A 13,315-nucleotide genomic window follows, 5' to 3' on the forward strand; every position below is an offset into this window, starting at 1 on the left:
AGACATTTGGATAAGTACTTGTATAAGAAATGTTTGGAGGGATATGGGCCAAGCACAGGCAGGTGGGACTAGTTCAGTTAGGGATTATGGTTGGCATGTACTGGTTGGACCAAAAGGTCTGTTTCCACGCTAGGTGATTCTAAGACTCTAAGGTCTGGCAGCATCTGTGGAGAACAATCAGAGTTAACATTTTGAATCCAGTGACCCTTCTTCAGAACTGGATCCAAATCAGATAGGATAAAGACAAAACAAATTTTTTATAAGGAATAAATGAATAGAATACATGTGGTCTATACTCAGATGGATTATTATGGTTGGACAAGTGTTTGTCACATGAGAAAATTCATGCGACTGAAGAATGGGATCTAAACAATTTAAGTACAGCCCAACAAAGTATGACATGGTCAAGGTGGTCAGTATAATGAGGGTATGAAGGCACTGATTTTATGGGGGTCTTCATGGCTCAAGCTAATGTAAGACTGTCAAATGTGAAAACCCTTCCTGATGTAACAAAAAGCTTTTCATTTGAGAACACAGCAATGTTTTAAAATAGTTTAGACTTGTAACAATGTAACAGAATATAGTTGCATATATTTTGAAAAACATTGGAAGTTTTGTAGCGAGTTTTATATTTATTCAGACATTCAATCAATTCATCTGAAAAGTATCATACTGTGTCTTCTATGTGTATTCTCTTACCTCAGATTTAATATTTATACTTTAAAATTTATTTCCATGTACTTTTATAAACTCTGTGTTGATGGTTTTTGCTGGAGTAGATTGTAATCGTTTTTTTTGTTAACTTGTTTTATGCACCAGAGTCATCGTACAGCACGGAAAGACACACTTCGGTCCACCTCATCCATGTCGACCAGATACTCTAAATTAATCTAGTCCCATTACCAGGATTTGGTCCATGTCCCTCTCAACTTCTCTATTCGTATACCCATCCAGATGCCTTTTAAATGTTGTAATTATACCAGCCTCCACCACTTCCTTTGGCAGCTCATTCCATACACGCACCACCCCATGTGAAAAAGTTGCCCCTTTTAAATCTTTCCCCTCTCACCCTAAACCTATGCCCTCTAGTTCGGGACTCCCCCAGCTCTATTTACCCTATTCATGCTCCTTGTGATTTTATAAACTTCTATAAGGTCACCCCTCAGCCTCCGACGCTCCAGAAAAACTGCCCCAGCCTATTCAGCCTCTCCCTGTAGCTCAAACCCTCCAACCTTGGCAATATCCTTGTAAATCTTTTCTGAACCCTTTCAAGTTTCACAACAAAGTCTTGCATTAACAAATTGTTCTTTCAATTAAAAATATTGATTAACTTTGTGATATATCAGAACATTCAGATGCATCAGTTGGACATTTACAAGTACATTAAATGACTGGGAGTTATCAATACATACTCAGGCACAAATTGTTTATTGATGCCACATTATTAGTTAGTATGTAAAAGGTTGGCAGGTTCATTTAAATTTGCAGTGACAAAATGGGTGATCTTATAGTGAATGGCATATCAAAGAACAAATCAGAAGACTGTTGGAAGTGATGTCACTAAGATGACAATTACTTTTAAAGAAACATATTTGGAATTGAGTGTGTAATGTTTAAGGAACCTGCCTCTGATCATGGGCTGTTCATGCAATGGCAAATCAATTATCAAGATGACTCTGATTATGCACAGGGGATAGTGGATGACAAGAGTGATTTTTAAAGGTTCAGCACACCAAAGAAGTAAGTGAGAAGGAGAACTTCAATTAACAGGATAGAACAAGAAGGCTGCACCCATCAACCTTGTGTCCCCAAGTGGATTGTTGAAGAAAAAACAGTTTTTAAGTACCATTTTATTTGTACTTATTTTGACAGACAATAATTTCTTGGAAACCCGTGAAAACACACTCTTCTCTGGAATGGGTATTTTAACTAATCAGGACTAGAAATCTTTAAATTGGCTCTCTCATCTGAATCTATAATTGTAATCAACGTGGGTATTACAATTAAAGGTAAAATGTTTCTTGTAACAGAGGGTTTTTAAACTTTGGAATTCCCTATCACAAACAGCAATGGAAAGTAGATCTTGATCAATATTCAGTCCAACCTGTAGGACTGCATGGCCAACTGCCTGCACACACCGATCAACACTGTTCCCATGCATTCACTTTCAATTTTTCTGGCCGCTGCCATGCACACACCTTGGAGGTCTGCATAATGGCTGAAGAAATTAGAGGGCATGTAGATTTTGAACATACTTCAAGTTCTAGTTACACAGATTTTTAATCTGAGTGAATAAAAGGTAGATGGAAGGTAGGAAAACTAAGTTAAGAACAAAATCTGACTAAATAGGAGATTATTGAATGACAGAACAGGCCTAAGCAGCCAAATGACTTGCTCCTGTTTGTTTTTTTAATATTTTATTTTATGTTCCTAGTTACATCCAAGTTCCTGCTTATAGATCATGTCATATGCTTCACTTCATTATTCCCAGGAATCCCAACATATAATATTGGAGATGTTATTAACATCCTGCTGGAGGCCTGGTGCCATGGAAAGCTAAAGTAAACATTGGTTGGGTCACAGGGTATTGCAAGGCATCATTTTGCTCTAGCCATGTATGTTCCACCTGAAATTACTGACTTCAACTCATCTTCTGTGGATTCTGCAGAACTTCACAGCGAGAGTCACAACAATGACTTTCAATTGACTCTATGTGTGCTATTGATGTGTTGCAATCTAAATATCGTGGATTACAGAGCCTGAAAATATGTGAACACTGTAGCTTAGGAGGTCTGTATAGCTGAAAAGAATCATCAAATGAAAAAAGTATCTTAAATAAAAATTTCCAAGTGGTATCATACCTTACTGAAGAAAATATCCACAGGAAATGTCCGGCCTGGAATATGAAAAACAGGAACATTCCCAAAAAATGCTGCAAACTTGCCTGCATCCATGGTTGCCGAAGTAACAATTAGCTTTAGGTCGGCACGACGAGCTACAACCTAGAAAAAAATTGAATGCCAGTTGAACAAATATAAAACTTAATTACAATTCATCTTGTGTATTATTAGCAAAGTATTTAGTTAGTTTCACTGGAAAAGTGGAAAATGACGAAGTTGTTTCATAATGATTAAACCAAAACATCTGGTTATGCAGATACCTATGCACCTAATTATACCTTTGTAAAATACTGCACAAGTGGCTGGCAGGATATATGTTGCACAGATTCACCTCACAATAATTTCTAAGTCTGAGCAGAAATAATCCTATGAAAAGATAGTGAAAGAAATACACGTTTGGCCACCTCACATCATTTTTGTACCCCAGGTTGCCATTCTGGAAAAACGTCTGTGCCATGTTGGAATGGAAATTACATTTCATATAAATATGCTGCTGGGGTGGAAAAATTGATGTAAGATACGAAAATTCTTGAACAAAACTGTGCAAAATATCTTGAGGGTTTTTTCCTTAAAATTGCAGCTTTAATGTCTTGGCTGCATACACACCTCTCGAAGTAAGCCAAACAGTACATCGGTGTTTAGTGATCGTTCATGGGCTTCATCCATAATGACAGCACTATAATGGTCCAAGTCTGCTTCTCTTAGGGATTCCCGCAGTAGAATACCATCTGTCATGTATTTAATGACAGTTTGTTCAGAAGTACAATCTTCAAAGCGAATAGCATAACCAACCTAGAAAAGAAAGAACATGAAATTTGCATTTTTATAATAACAATTGACAATATGAAACCTCAAAAGAAACATTTCGCAAGGTTCTCATTAGTTAAACTGAAGGCATTTTACATACAAGTTCAGGACATTTTAAATTTGTCTAAATTGACTCAATCTCCCTTGATAAAATTCATGGTAAGGAAACTTGCATTGAACAAAGATATAAAAGTGTAGAATTGTTTATACTATTCATTATCTTTCTTCAACAAAAAAAAAAGGAACAGCAGAAAACATGAGATAAGGGATAACTCCAACAATTTCAGAATTTAAACCCACTGCTACATGAACCCCCAAAATACCACCAGGCAAAACATTTTACAGATAAAGATACTGAGCAATTAATAGTACTGACAATGAACTAAAATACAGCACATACATACAGTCTTAGGATTTTTAACAATTGACATTATCTCAACTCATCCAAACAGAAAAGCCCTTCTAGCCAAATAACAGTAATTTGATGTATTACAAATCTTTCAGTTAAGAATAATCTTGCTCTTCTTTCAACTAGATAAAATTTGCATTTATTTGCAGTTTTAACTTTAAAAAGTTAATACATAATTCAATGATTTGGATAATCCATAAGACCATAAGACATAGGAGTGGAAGTAAAGCCATTCGGCCCATCGAGTCCACTCCGCCATTTAATCCCTGTTAGTATCTACTCATCCCTCTGTGTGAACAGTTATTTGAGGTTACTTTATTCATCAAGAATACAGTCTATGTCCAAATAGTTTGAAATTACAGCATTCAAGTGGTGTACTTTCATCCAATTTTCATTTGGTCAGTTCTTTAGTATCAGCCAATTTGGAAGTAAAATATAAATCAAACAGTGATGAGATTGAAGAATCGGAAATAATCTGTGAAGTGAAGCAAACATTTAAAGCTAAGTGTCAAAATTTGATGATAAACCTATCTGGTTTCCACTGACTCTAAAACTACAAGATATAGAAGCAGAAATAGGTCATTCAGTCCACTGAGTCTGATCCACCATTCAATAAGATCACGGCTGATCTGGTAATACTCAATTTCACTTGCCTGCCTTTTTCCCCATTCCCTGACTGATTATAAATCAGTCTATCTCAGCCTTAAATATACTTAATGACCCAGCCTAAACAGTTCTCTGCAGTAAAGAATTCCACAAGTTTACTACTCTCAGAAGAAATTCCTCCTCATCTGTCTTAATTCTGAGATTACACAGATTTATCCATGTAGTCAGCAAGTTGAACTTCTATACACACAAACTCATTTGTTGCCCACAGACACCAATACAGATTACGAGGCTCAATATGGTTAAATTGGTAGTGCGGACATCTGAGTCAGAAAGTTCATGTCCCAATTGATGACTTGAGCACACAATTTAGGCTCCAGTGAAAGGAGGGAATTTTTAGACTGAGGGGATTCTGCCTATAGAGGTGAAAATAAAAGATTCCACGGCACTATTTTGCAGAGATTTCTAGCTGTCCTGTCCAAATTCATTCCTCAACCAAAACCACAAACTAGATAAATTTGTCATTTATCTCAGTGCAGTTTGACAAACCTTGCTGGATGTAAACTGACTATCACATTTGCTGACAGCAGTAACTACACTTCAAAGAAATAAAGATAGGAGATTCCATTCATCTTGTCACTTTCATTTCCTCAGAATACTCCAAAGTATTTCTGAAATAGGATAGGAAATTTTACATCTGCTTGAGAAGGTAAACTATGCTTCAGGTTAACAATATACTTCTCTGTATTGCAGTGAAGTATCAGACCAGATTAATATTTAAAGGCTCTGCAGTGAGGCTTCAACATGCAATATTCAGTTCAATTTGATTTAATTTACTATTGCCACATACACCGAGATACATTTAAAAGTATTGTTTTGCATGCTAACCAGCTAAATCATATCTTACATAAGTTCTGACATATAGGTGAAAACACGATGACTGAGACAAAGCTGATACTTAAAACACTTGCTGGTTTTAAAATATTTGGGACCTCCCAAAGACAACATATGCTAGATAAATGAATTACTTCATTCTTTGAGCACAGAAAGCATGCCGACCTACTGGAAGCAGGGATGTAAGCAGCTAAGAGACAAGGAGGGCAGACAAAAATTAACTGAAAATAAACACGCACACTGGCATTATTTGCAGATGATGGTCCACTATTTGATTGCTTTTTTATGGCTGCTGTTAAAGGAGATGGGCACAAAAGTGGTAATCCTTGCCTCCCCTCATCACCATTTTCAAATGTCAACATTGTTGTGAACCTGCGAGAGCATCAAAATAATCTTGGTGTCACAACTAACTGGTATAATTACTAACTGCGTCACCCTATGCTGCAAAACAAGTGTCCAAGCAGTAGATGGCACTGTTCTGAATTTGACTCTGATGATCTAGACTGCAAGGTTATTGCTACACGAATGAAACATTACCTACGTACGGTGACATCTTAGCAGATATACTCAACGTGGGAGCTGTTGACTGATTTGAAACACATTGCTTCATGCAGTACTATTAAATGCATGACATGCTATGATTGGGATGTTTCTGAGCATTTACTGCATTGTGGCCTGTTACTTACCATTGGTATTTTAGGTGAGGTGGTTTTCCTATCCAATTACCTATCAGTCAAAGTGAGGTATGTGCACCTCAGATTGTAAACTCAGGTGAGGAGCTCCAGTGTATGGATTCTCACCAGCTGTAGTGATACGGCTGTAGAATCCTATTACAGTTTCGTAGCTCATGGAAAGATCCCACTAAATCCAAGTCTAAGCAAGAAAAAAAAAGTGTAGAAAGTGCTTCATAGCTGCCTACCTACAACTGTGCTCTCTAACTGAAGTTATCACCAGTTCAGAGATGTTGTCAGGTTTCCTGTCCCAGGAATGCTATTATGCACAAAGTAAGCAGGGAACCTCCCAATTTCCAAATGGATTTATCTGATCAAACTCAGTCACAAAATCTACACGTCTGCTGTGCAACATGTTTCGCTAATGTCATGTCCAATTTATGGAGACAAACCATCTTTCTGAATAATTTTGCCATTTTTTTATAGCACATAACTTCTGGACATAAACCTTACTGCAGAAGAAATTTTACTATTCTTTAGTGTAAAACCACAAATCACTTAAATATTTTGCACTGATTTGAAGCTAGATGCATCAAATCCATCCTTGAGCTTTTTAATGTTGCTGCCTCACTTCTTGTGGAAAATACATGACTATCCTGAAAGGGCTTTGTACAGAAATGAGTTTTAATTATTTGAGAATGTGAAAATAGTTCACAGCTGTACTGTTAATGATTTTCAAAGAATGAGGTAATAGGTAATAGAGTAATAGAAGCTTAAATAAGTACAAAGACTGATCCGGAACACAAAATGGATGAAATGACTTCAAGATATGAAATTTTAAACTGGTGCATGGAAATATATTGAGCGCATTACAAGGAAATGTTGCTTCATTGTTCTGATTTCCATAAAATATATAAAATTTATAATCTTTCCCAAGTCACTTTTCCCAAATTATTGTTTGATGATATATAAATGTAAAAGGGTTTTAAAATAAACGTAAACCCAATAATATCAATGGCCAACAACTGCAGGGCTTTGTCCATTGCAAACCCTGGGTTCTGTGAGTTCACCATTTTTAAAAATAACTCAACTTAAAACAAAAGTTAAACCTAATTCAGAATCCAATTAATATATCGTTTCATAATAGATACTGTAAAAAATGGATAAAGAAAGTTAGTGTTGTGTACCCCTACTGAGCGTAAGTAATTGAACTTACAATTGCACCAAAAACTTGATCATTACTATTACCTCTTCTCCAAGATTCACATTCATCTCTTCACTAACGCGTTTTGCCACAGACATAGCTGCCACACGTCTGGGCTGAGTACATCCAATCATGCCATAGTTTGAATAACCATCTTCACTAAGATACTGCGTTAGTTGAGTGGTCTTTCCACTACCAGTCTCTCCAACAACAATGACTACATTGTTATCACTGTACAGAATGAAGAAGAAAAAGGGATTATTTATGTGAAGCCTATCTTTTTGCATCTACTCCAACAGATACAAAATATTTTCCTTTGATGTCCTTAAAGCCATGCCAAAGATACAGTCTAACTAGACAGAAAAATCTAATGACTTTTACTTCATTAACAAAAATAATACCACCATCACCTCCTAGCTCCTGCCCAAGTAATACACCACCCAAACATGGAGATATATTGCAGTTTATTCATCATCGTTAGGTCAAAATCACAGAATTCCCTAGCCAACAGTACTGTCCTGGTACCATCACTATTATGAACTGCAGAAGTTCAAGAAACCAATTCAGCACCTTCTCAAGGGCAGCTGAATTGGACAGTAAATGCTAGACTTGTCAGTGATGCCAATGTCCTGAGATTCTTTAAATAAAGAAAACCTGGCAAGATCCAGTGGCCCAGGAGTCTGGTGAAAGAAACACACAAGTCAATACCACAGCTGCAATGTGAGCAATGTGGCCATTAGGATTTGATGGCTGAGCCAGCATTTATTATTCATCCCTAGTTATCCTTGAGATGGTGCTGTGAGCTGCAGTTCATTTGGTGTAGGTAGACTCACAATGCTATTAGAGAGGGAGTTTCTGGATTCTGACCGAGCAACACTGAAAGAATATATTTCCAACTCAAGATGATGTGTGCCTTGGAAGGAAAATTCCAAATGATGATGTATATGCTGCCCTTGTCCTTCTAGGTGGTAGTGGCCGTGGTTTTCAAAGGCGCTGTCTAAGAAATTGAGATGAATTTTTGCAATGCATCTTGTAGATGGTATACACCACTCCTATTAAACATTGGTGGTGGAGACAGTAAATGCCGATAACATGCTTCCTTGACCTGGATGACATCAAGCTTGAGTAATGATGGAGGTACATTCATCCAGACAATTGGACAGTGCTCCTTCACACTTGTGACTTGTAAATAGTGGAGAAACTTGACTTTACAGCAAGCTTCTCCAAAGTGAGTTTTGGTCAGGCACCTGTGGTTGTGTTGGCTGACCTTGCACGAACTTATTCCAAAATATACAGATTTACAGACACCAGCAGAGAGTATTTGTTTTCAAACTTTTACTTTTAGAAATAATCAAAGCAAATTCTTCTGTGTGCCATTACATTGACAAGCAACATCTATGGCAAAGTGGTTTTTCCAAATGTTAGAAAGTGATGAATCATGACTGACAGGAGTCTGAGGTGCAGTAGGTAGTTGAAGGTAAGTTCATAGAATCATAAGAGTGCAGAAGAGACTCTTCAATCTATTGAGTCTGCACCAATATGTGAGAAAAATCTGACATGTAACCTAATACCGTTTAACAGTATTTGGTCCACATCCTTGAATATTATAATGTGCCAAGTACTCATCCAGGTACTTTTTAAAAGGATGTGAAGCAATTTCCTTCTACCACTCATTCTGACTGTCATGAGATTCTGGGTAAAAAAGGTTTTTCTCACAGCCCCCTAAATCTCTTGGCCCTCACCTTGAACCTGTGTTCTCTCGTAACTGACCCTTCAAATAAAGGGAACAGCTGCTTCTTATCCACTCTGTCCATGCCCTTCATAATCTTGTACACCTCAATCAGATCATCCCTCAGTCTTCGCTGCTTCAACAAAAACAACCCAAGCCTCTGCAACCTTTTCTCATAACTTAAATTTTCCATTCCATGCACTATTCTGGTAAATCTCCTCTGCACTCTCCCAATGTAACCATATCCTTCCTGTAATATCGCGACCAGAACTACAAGCAATACTCCAGCTGTGGTCTCATCAAAGTTCTATACAACTCCAACATGATTTCTCTGTTTTTGTAATCTATGGCTTCTACTGATAAAGGCTGGGATTCCATTTGCCTTTTTCACCACCCTAACATGTACTTCTGCTTCAGAATTTATGGACAAACACTCTAAGGTCCAGTTGTTCCACAGAACTCCTTAGAGTCTTACCATTCATTGAATACTTCCTTGTCAAACTACTCCTTCCAAAGTGTGTCACCTCACACCTCACTTAAATTCCATCTGCCGCTTTTCTGCTGTTTTGACCATTCCGTTTTGTATCTTCAAACTCAAACTCATTGTTAATATCTGACCAATCTTTTTGTAATCCACAAATCTACCTGCCCAAATCTCACACCACCATCTATGTCATTTATATAATAGGGTACCCAACACAGATCCTTGTGGTATGCCACTTGACACTGTCTTCCAGTCTCTAATGCAGCTTTCTATCATCACTCTCAGTCTCCTACACTGAACCAATTTTGAATCCACTCTATCACATTACCCTGTATCCCATATACATTTGTCTTCTTGATAAGTCTCCTATGTGGGTACTAGTCAAAGGTTTTGCTGAAATTCATACAAACTACATCAACTGCACTATCCTCAGCTACGTACCTAGTCACCTCCTCAAAAAATTCAATCAAATTTGTTGGGCATGCCTTCCCTCTGATGAAACCATTGCTGACTATCCCTAATCAAGCTGGACTTAGATGCTCTCCTACACAATTTTCTCCAATATTTTCCCTACCAGTAACCTCTGGCTTATCTCTACAACCCTTCTTAAATATCAGAACCACATTAGCTATTCTCCAGTCCTCAAGCATCACCCTTGTGGCCAGAAAGGAATTAACATTTTGGGTCAGTGCCCCTGCAAATTCCTCCCTTGCTTGCCATAGCAGCCTGGGACACAATTCATCCATACCTGGAGATTTGTCCACTTTTAAATCTGCCAACACCTCCAATACCTTGTCTTTCCCTAGTTATGATATCTCACTGAATGTGTCCAGCCAGAGGTGGCAACCCTATTCACAATCATTTCATTCATAATAGCTCACCGTGGCAAAAAAAACTGGTACCTCAGCGAGCCATAACCAGTACTAATGAGCTATTTAACCATGAAATTACTACTCACCGTATTATATTGAGTAACTGCTCTCGAATAGCAAATATAGGTAGGTATTGTCTTTGTTCAAGAATAGATTTCTTCTTTGCAAATTCACTGCTTGCCACATTCTTGTCCTTCATATGGTCAGCAAACTTCTGATCAATTCTACACATTAACAAAATTAGAAAATATATTTCAGCGAGATTAATATTGCATTTGTTATCAGATGACTGTTTGTCTGTAACAAGAACACAATTGTACTACTCTATACCTGTACACTTCCTCCAATTATAATACAGACAACATACAGCATTTAAGATGTTATCTACTGAAGACTAGTGGAGGCAATAAATGTCCAGCATGGACCTTTTTTGTTAATTTTTAAATTTAATTTGCATGCATGAAGGAGGAAGAGAGAAACCAGTTAAGTGGTGAGCAGAGTTTATTATATTACTGTTGTTTTACTTGTGGCACCTGATTGAAACAGAGGTCAGATTACTTCTTTGGTTTGACCGTCAAAAATGTTACAAAAGAAAGTTGACTGGGCAGTCATAACACAGTTCCCAACTAATAAGACAGCCAGATTGTAAAATGAAAGCATTAAAGTGCTTACTTGACACACTTACCAATCAATATTTAATTCTTTACAATATCAGCATTTTTTATTTGCTGTTTGACCAGTTGGTGATCTTTCACCTCAAATGTTTGAAATATTTTAATAAATTTTAAATGCTAGATAAACAGAAGTGATTACTGTTGTTTGACAAAGGAGACAGATTTAACCAATTTTGAAACCAATAGTAAGATACATACCTGTAATCCACTTTCCCATCTTCTCCTACATCTTTATCCTTCTCTTCTACCTGTTTTATGCCCATAATGTCTCCGAGTTTGGTCCCAGCCAGTTCCCAATGTTTATGCTGAGCCTATCAGAGAAACATTAGTGATTAAAAATTATGTGAATAAGAACTCATAGGCTGGGATTTAGTGCTCTGCGCACTAACTGTAGAGGCTAGGAACTGCAGGGCCTCCATTAGTGGCAAAGGTCAGCAGGAAAAGGCATTTAGGTGCTGTCCAAGCTTCTTGTCTAATCAAAAGGTTCAGCAATAAATGCTCAACCTATTCAAAATTGCCAAACAATCAAGGGCCAGTAGACCTAGGCAGCTGGAAAGTGTCATGGAGGCCCAGGCTGCACAACAATGACAGGTGGCCTAAGTCTTCAGGCTGACATCACAGGATGTCAGAGTCCCTCCCAAAACCCAAACTGGTTGTCAGGTTGCCTTGGTTTCCCCATCAGTGAAGTAGCCATGTTTCCCACCTTCCTGGAATGTAAGTAATCAAGTTAGTGGCAGGTTAAATCTGTTAAGTGAGAAGGGAGCAAGTATCCTTCCAGGGCCAGCTACCCAATTATTTGCCCTTCTTGCCAACATCACGCTTAACACAGCAAATTCTTCATTAACTGACACCTATGGGAGTGGGTGTATGCTGATTGATCAAATACTCCAGTTGATCAGAGGGTCCACATAATCAAAGTAAAAACACACAATAATAGAAATGTAATGCGGGACATATACACATCAGTGCTACACTTTACTTACATAATAAATCACTTAAATAAAAATTCAACTTTACCTTAAATTAAACTTAATAGCAGAGTGTCCTCTCCCTCACACTTGACTACTCACACATTGCGGAGATTGCAATAGAATATAGTAAACTTCTGGTATTTCAGGTATATAACTTTTGCCAGTTTATCAAAAGTGCTGGTTCATAAGATGCTAGTTAAAACAAAGTCCATTGTACTAAGGACATAAAGTGAGCTTTTGTTCATCTCAGTTTTTTTGGCATTAAATGGGTTAAGCAGATCCTGTGCTTTATTTCACTCAATTGAATACATGTATAATTTAGTTCGCAAGTGAACAATACAACATTCTCTTCATCCCAAATTCAACAAATCACATGCTTTCTGGAAGTCCACACAGAACATTCAGAAGCACTTGAGACTGCCTCAAAAATTCAAATAAATTATTGAGACATGACATAATTCCATGCACGTTCTTGCCTAAATACTGAGTGACTAATCTCTTTTGACAGAAGTCATAACCTCCACAAAATTGATGTAAATCAGATATGCTTGGAAAAGCCTGGCTTCTTTCTTCTTTTAATATTGGTGCAAGCTAATCATTTCAGCCCCAGGACATCCCTGCAGGTGTTCCTCACGGTCTTGTTGAAGGCCTAACAATTTTCAGCTGCTTCATCAAAAATTTTCCCTCCATCAGAGGTCAAAAGTGGGGATGTTTGCTGATGATTGCAGTCCTTAAATACTGAAGCAGCCTCTGCCTACATTTAACAAGACCTGGGCAACATTCAGGTTTGGGCTGTAAGTGGTAACTAATAATCAGGGCACACAAGTATCAGGCAGTAACCATCTCCAACAAGAGGGATTTTAATCATTCCCTCCACATTCAACAGCAGTAACCTGGCTGTTACCACTGACCAGACATTTAACTGGACCAGCCACACAAATATAGTGGATACAAGAGACTGAGAGTTGTGCATTTGTAACTCACTTCCGGCTCCCCAGAGCCTATCCAAAACTGCAAGGTAAAAGTACACGGTAAAGTCGCCACTTGCCTAGAATAGTGCAACTCAAACAACCCTCAGAACGCTGGCCACTATT

At 37.7% G+C, this 13,315-nt stretch overlaps 1 protein-coding gene across 1 annotated transcript in view; it reads right to left on the reverse strand.

The window, feature by feature from the left end:
* Window positions 1-13,315, reverse strand: part of dhx38 (DEAH (Asp-Glu-Ala-His) box polypeptide 38) — a 136,799-nt gene that overhangs the window by 80,498 nt on the left and 42,986 nt on the right. Inside the window, exons 11-15 of the mRNA XM_043706699.2 lie at window positions 11,449-11,561; window positions 10,663-10,800; window positions 7,536-7,722; window positions 3,507-3,692; window positions 2,862-3,002 (exon numbers count right to left, since the gene is read on the reverse strand). Coding sequence (XP_043562634.1) covers window positions 2,862-3,002; window positions 3,507-3,692; window positions 7,536-7,722; window positions 10,663-10,800; window positions 11,449-11,561 — 765 coding nt within the window. The remainder of the gene's footprint in view (window positions 1-2,861; window positions 3,003-3,506; window positions 3,693-7,535; window positions 7,723-10,662; window positions 10,801-11,448; window positions 11,562-13,315) is intronic.

This window comes from Chiloscyllium plagiosum, unplaced genomic scaffold, assembly GCF_037043375.1.
Source record: "Chiloscyllium plagiosum isolate Xiang-an unplaced genomic scaffold, Cpla_swu_hap1 HiC_scaffold_17, whole genome shotgun sequence".
In the NCBI taxonomy this organism is placed as follows: Eukaryota; Metazoa; Chordata; class Chondrichthyes; order Orectolobiformes; family Hemiscylliidae; genus Chiloscyllium; species Chiloscyllium plagiosum.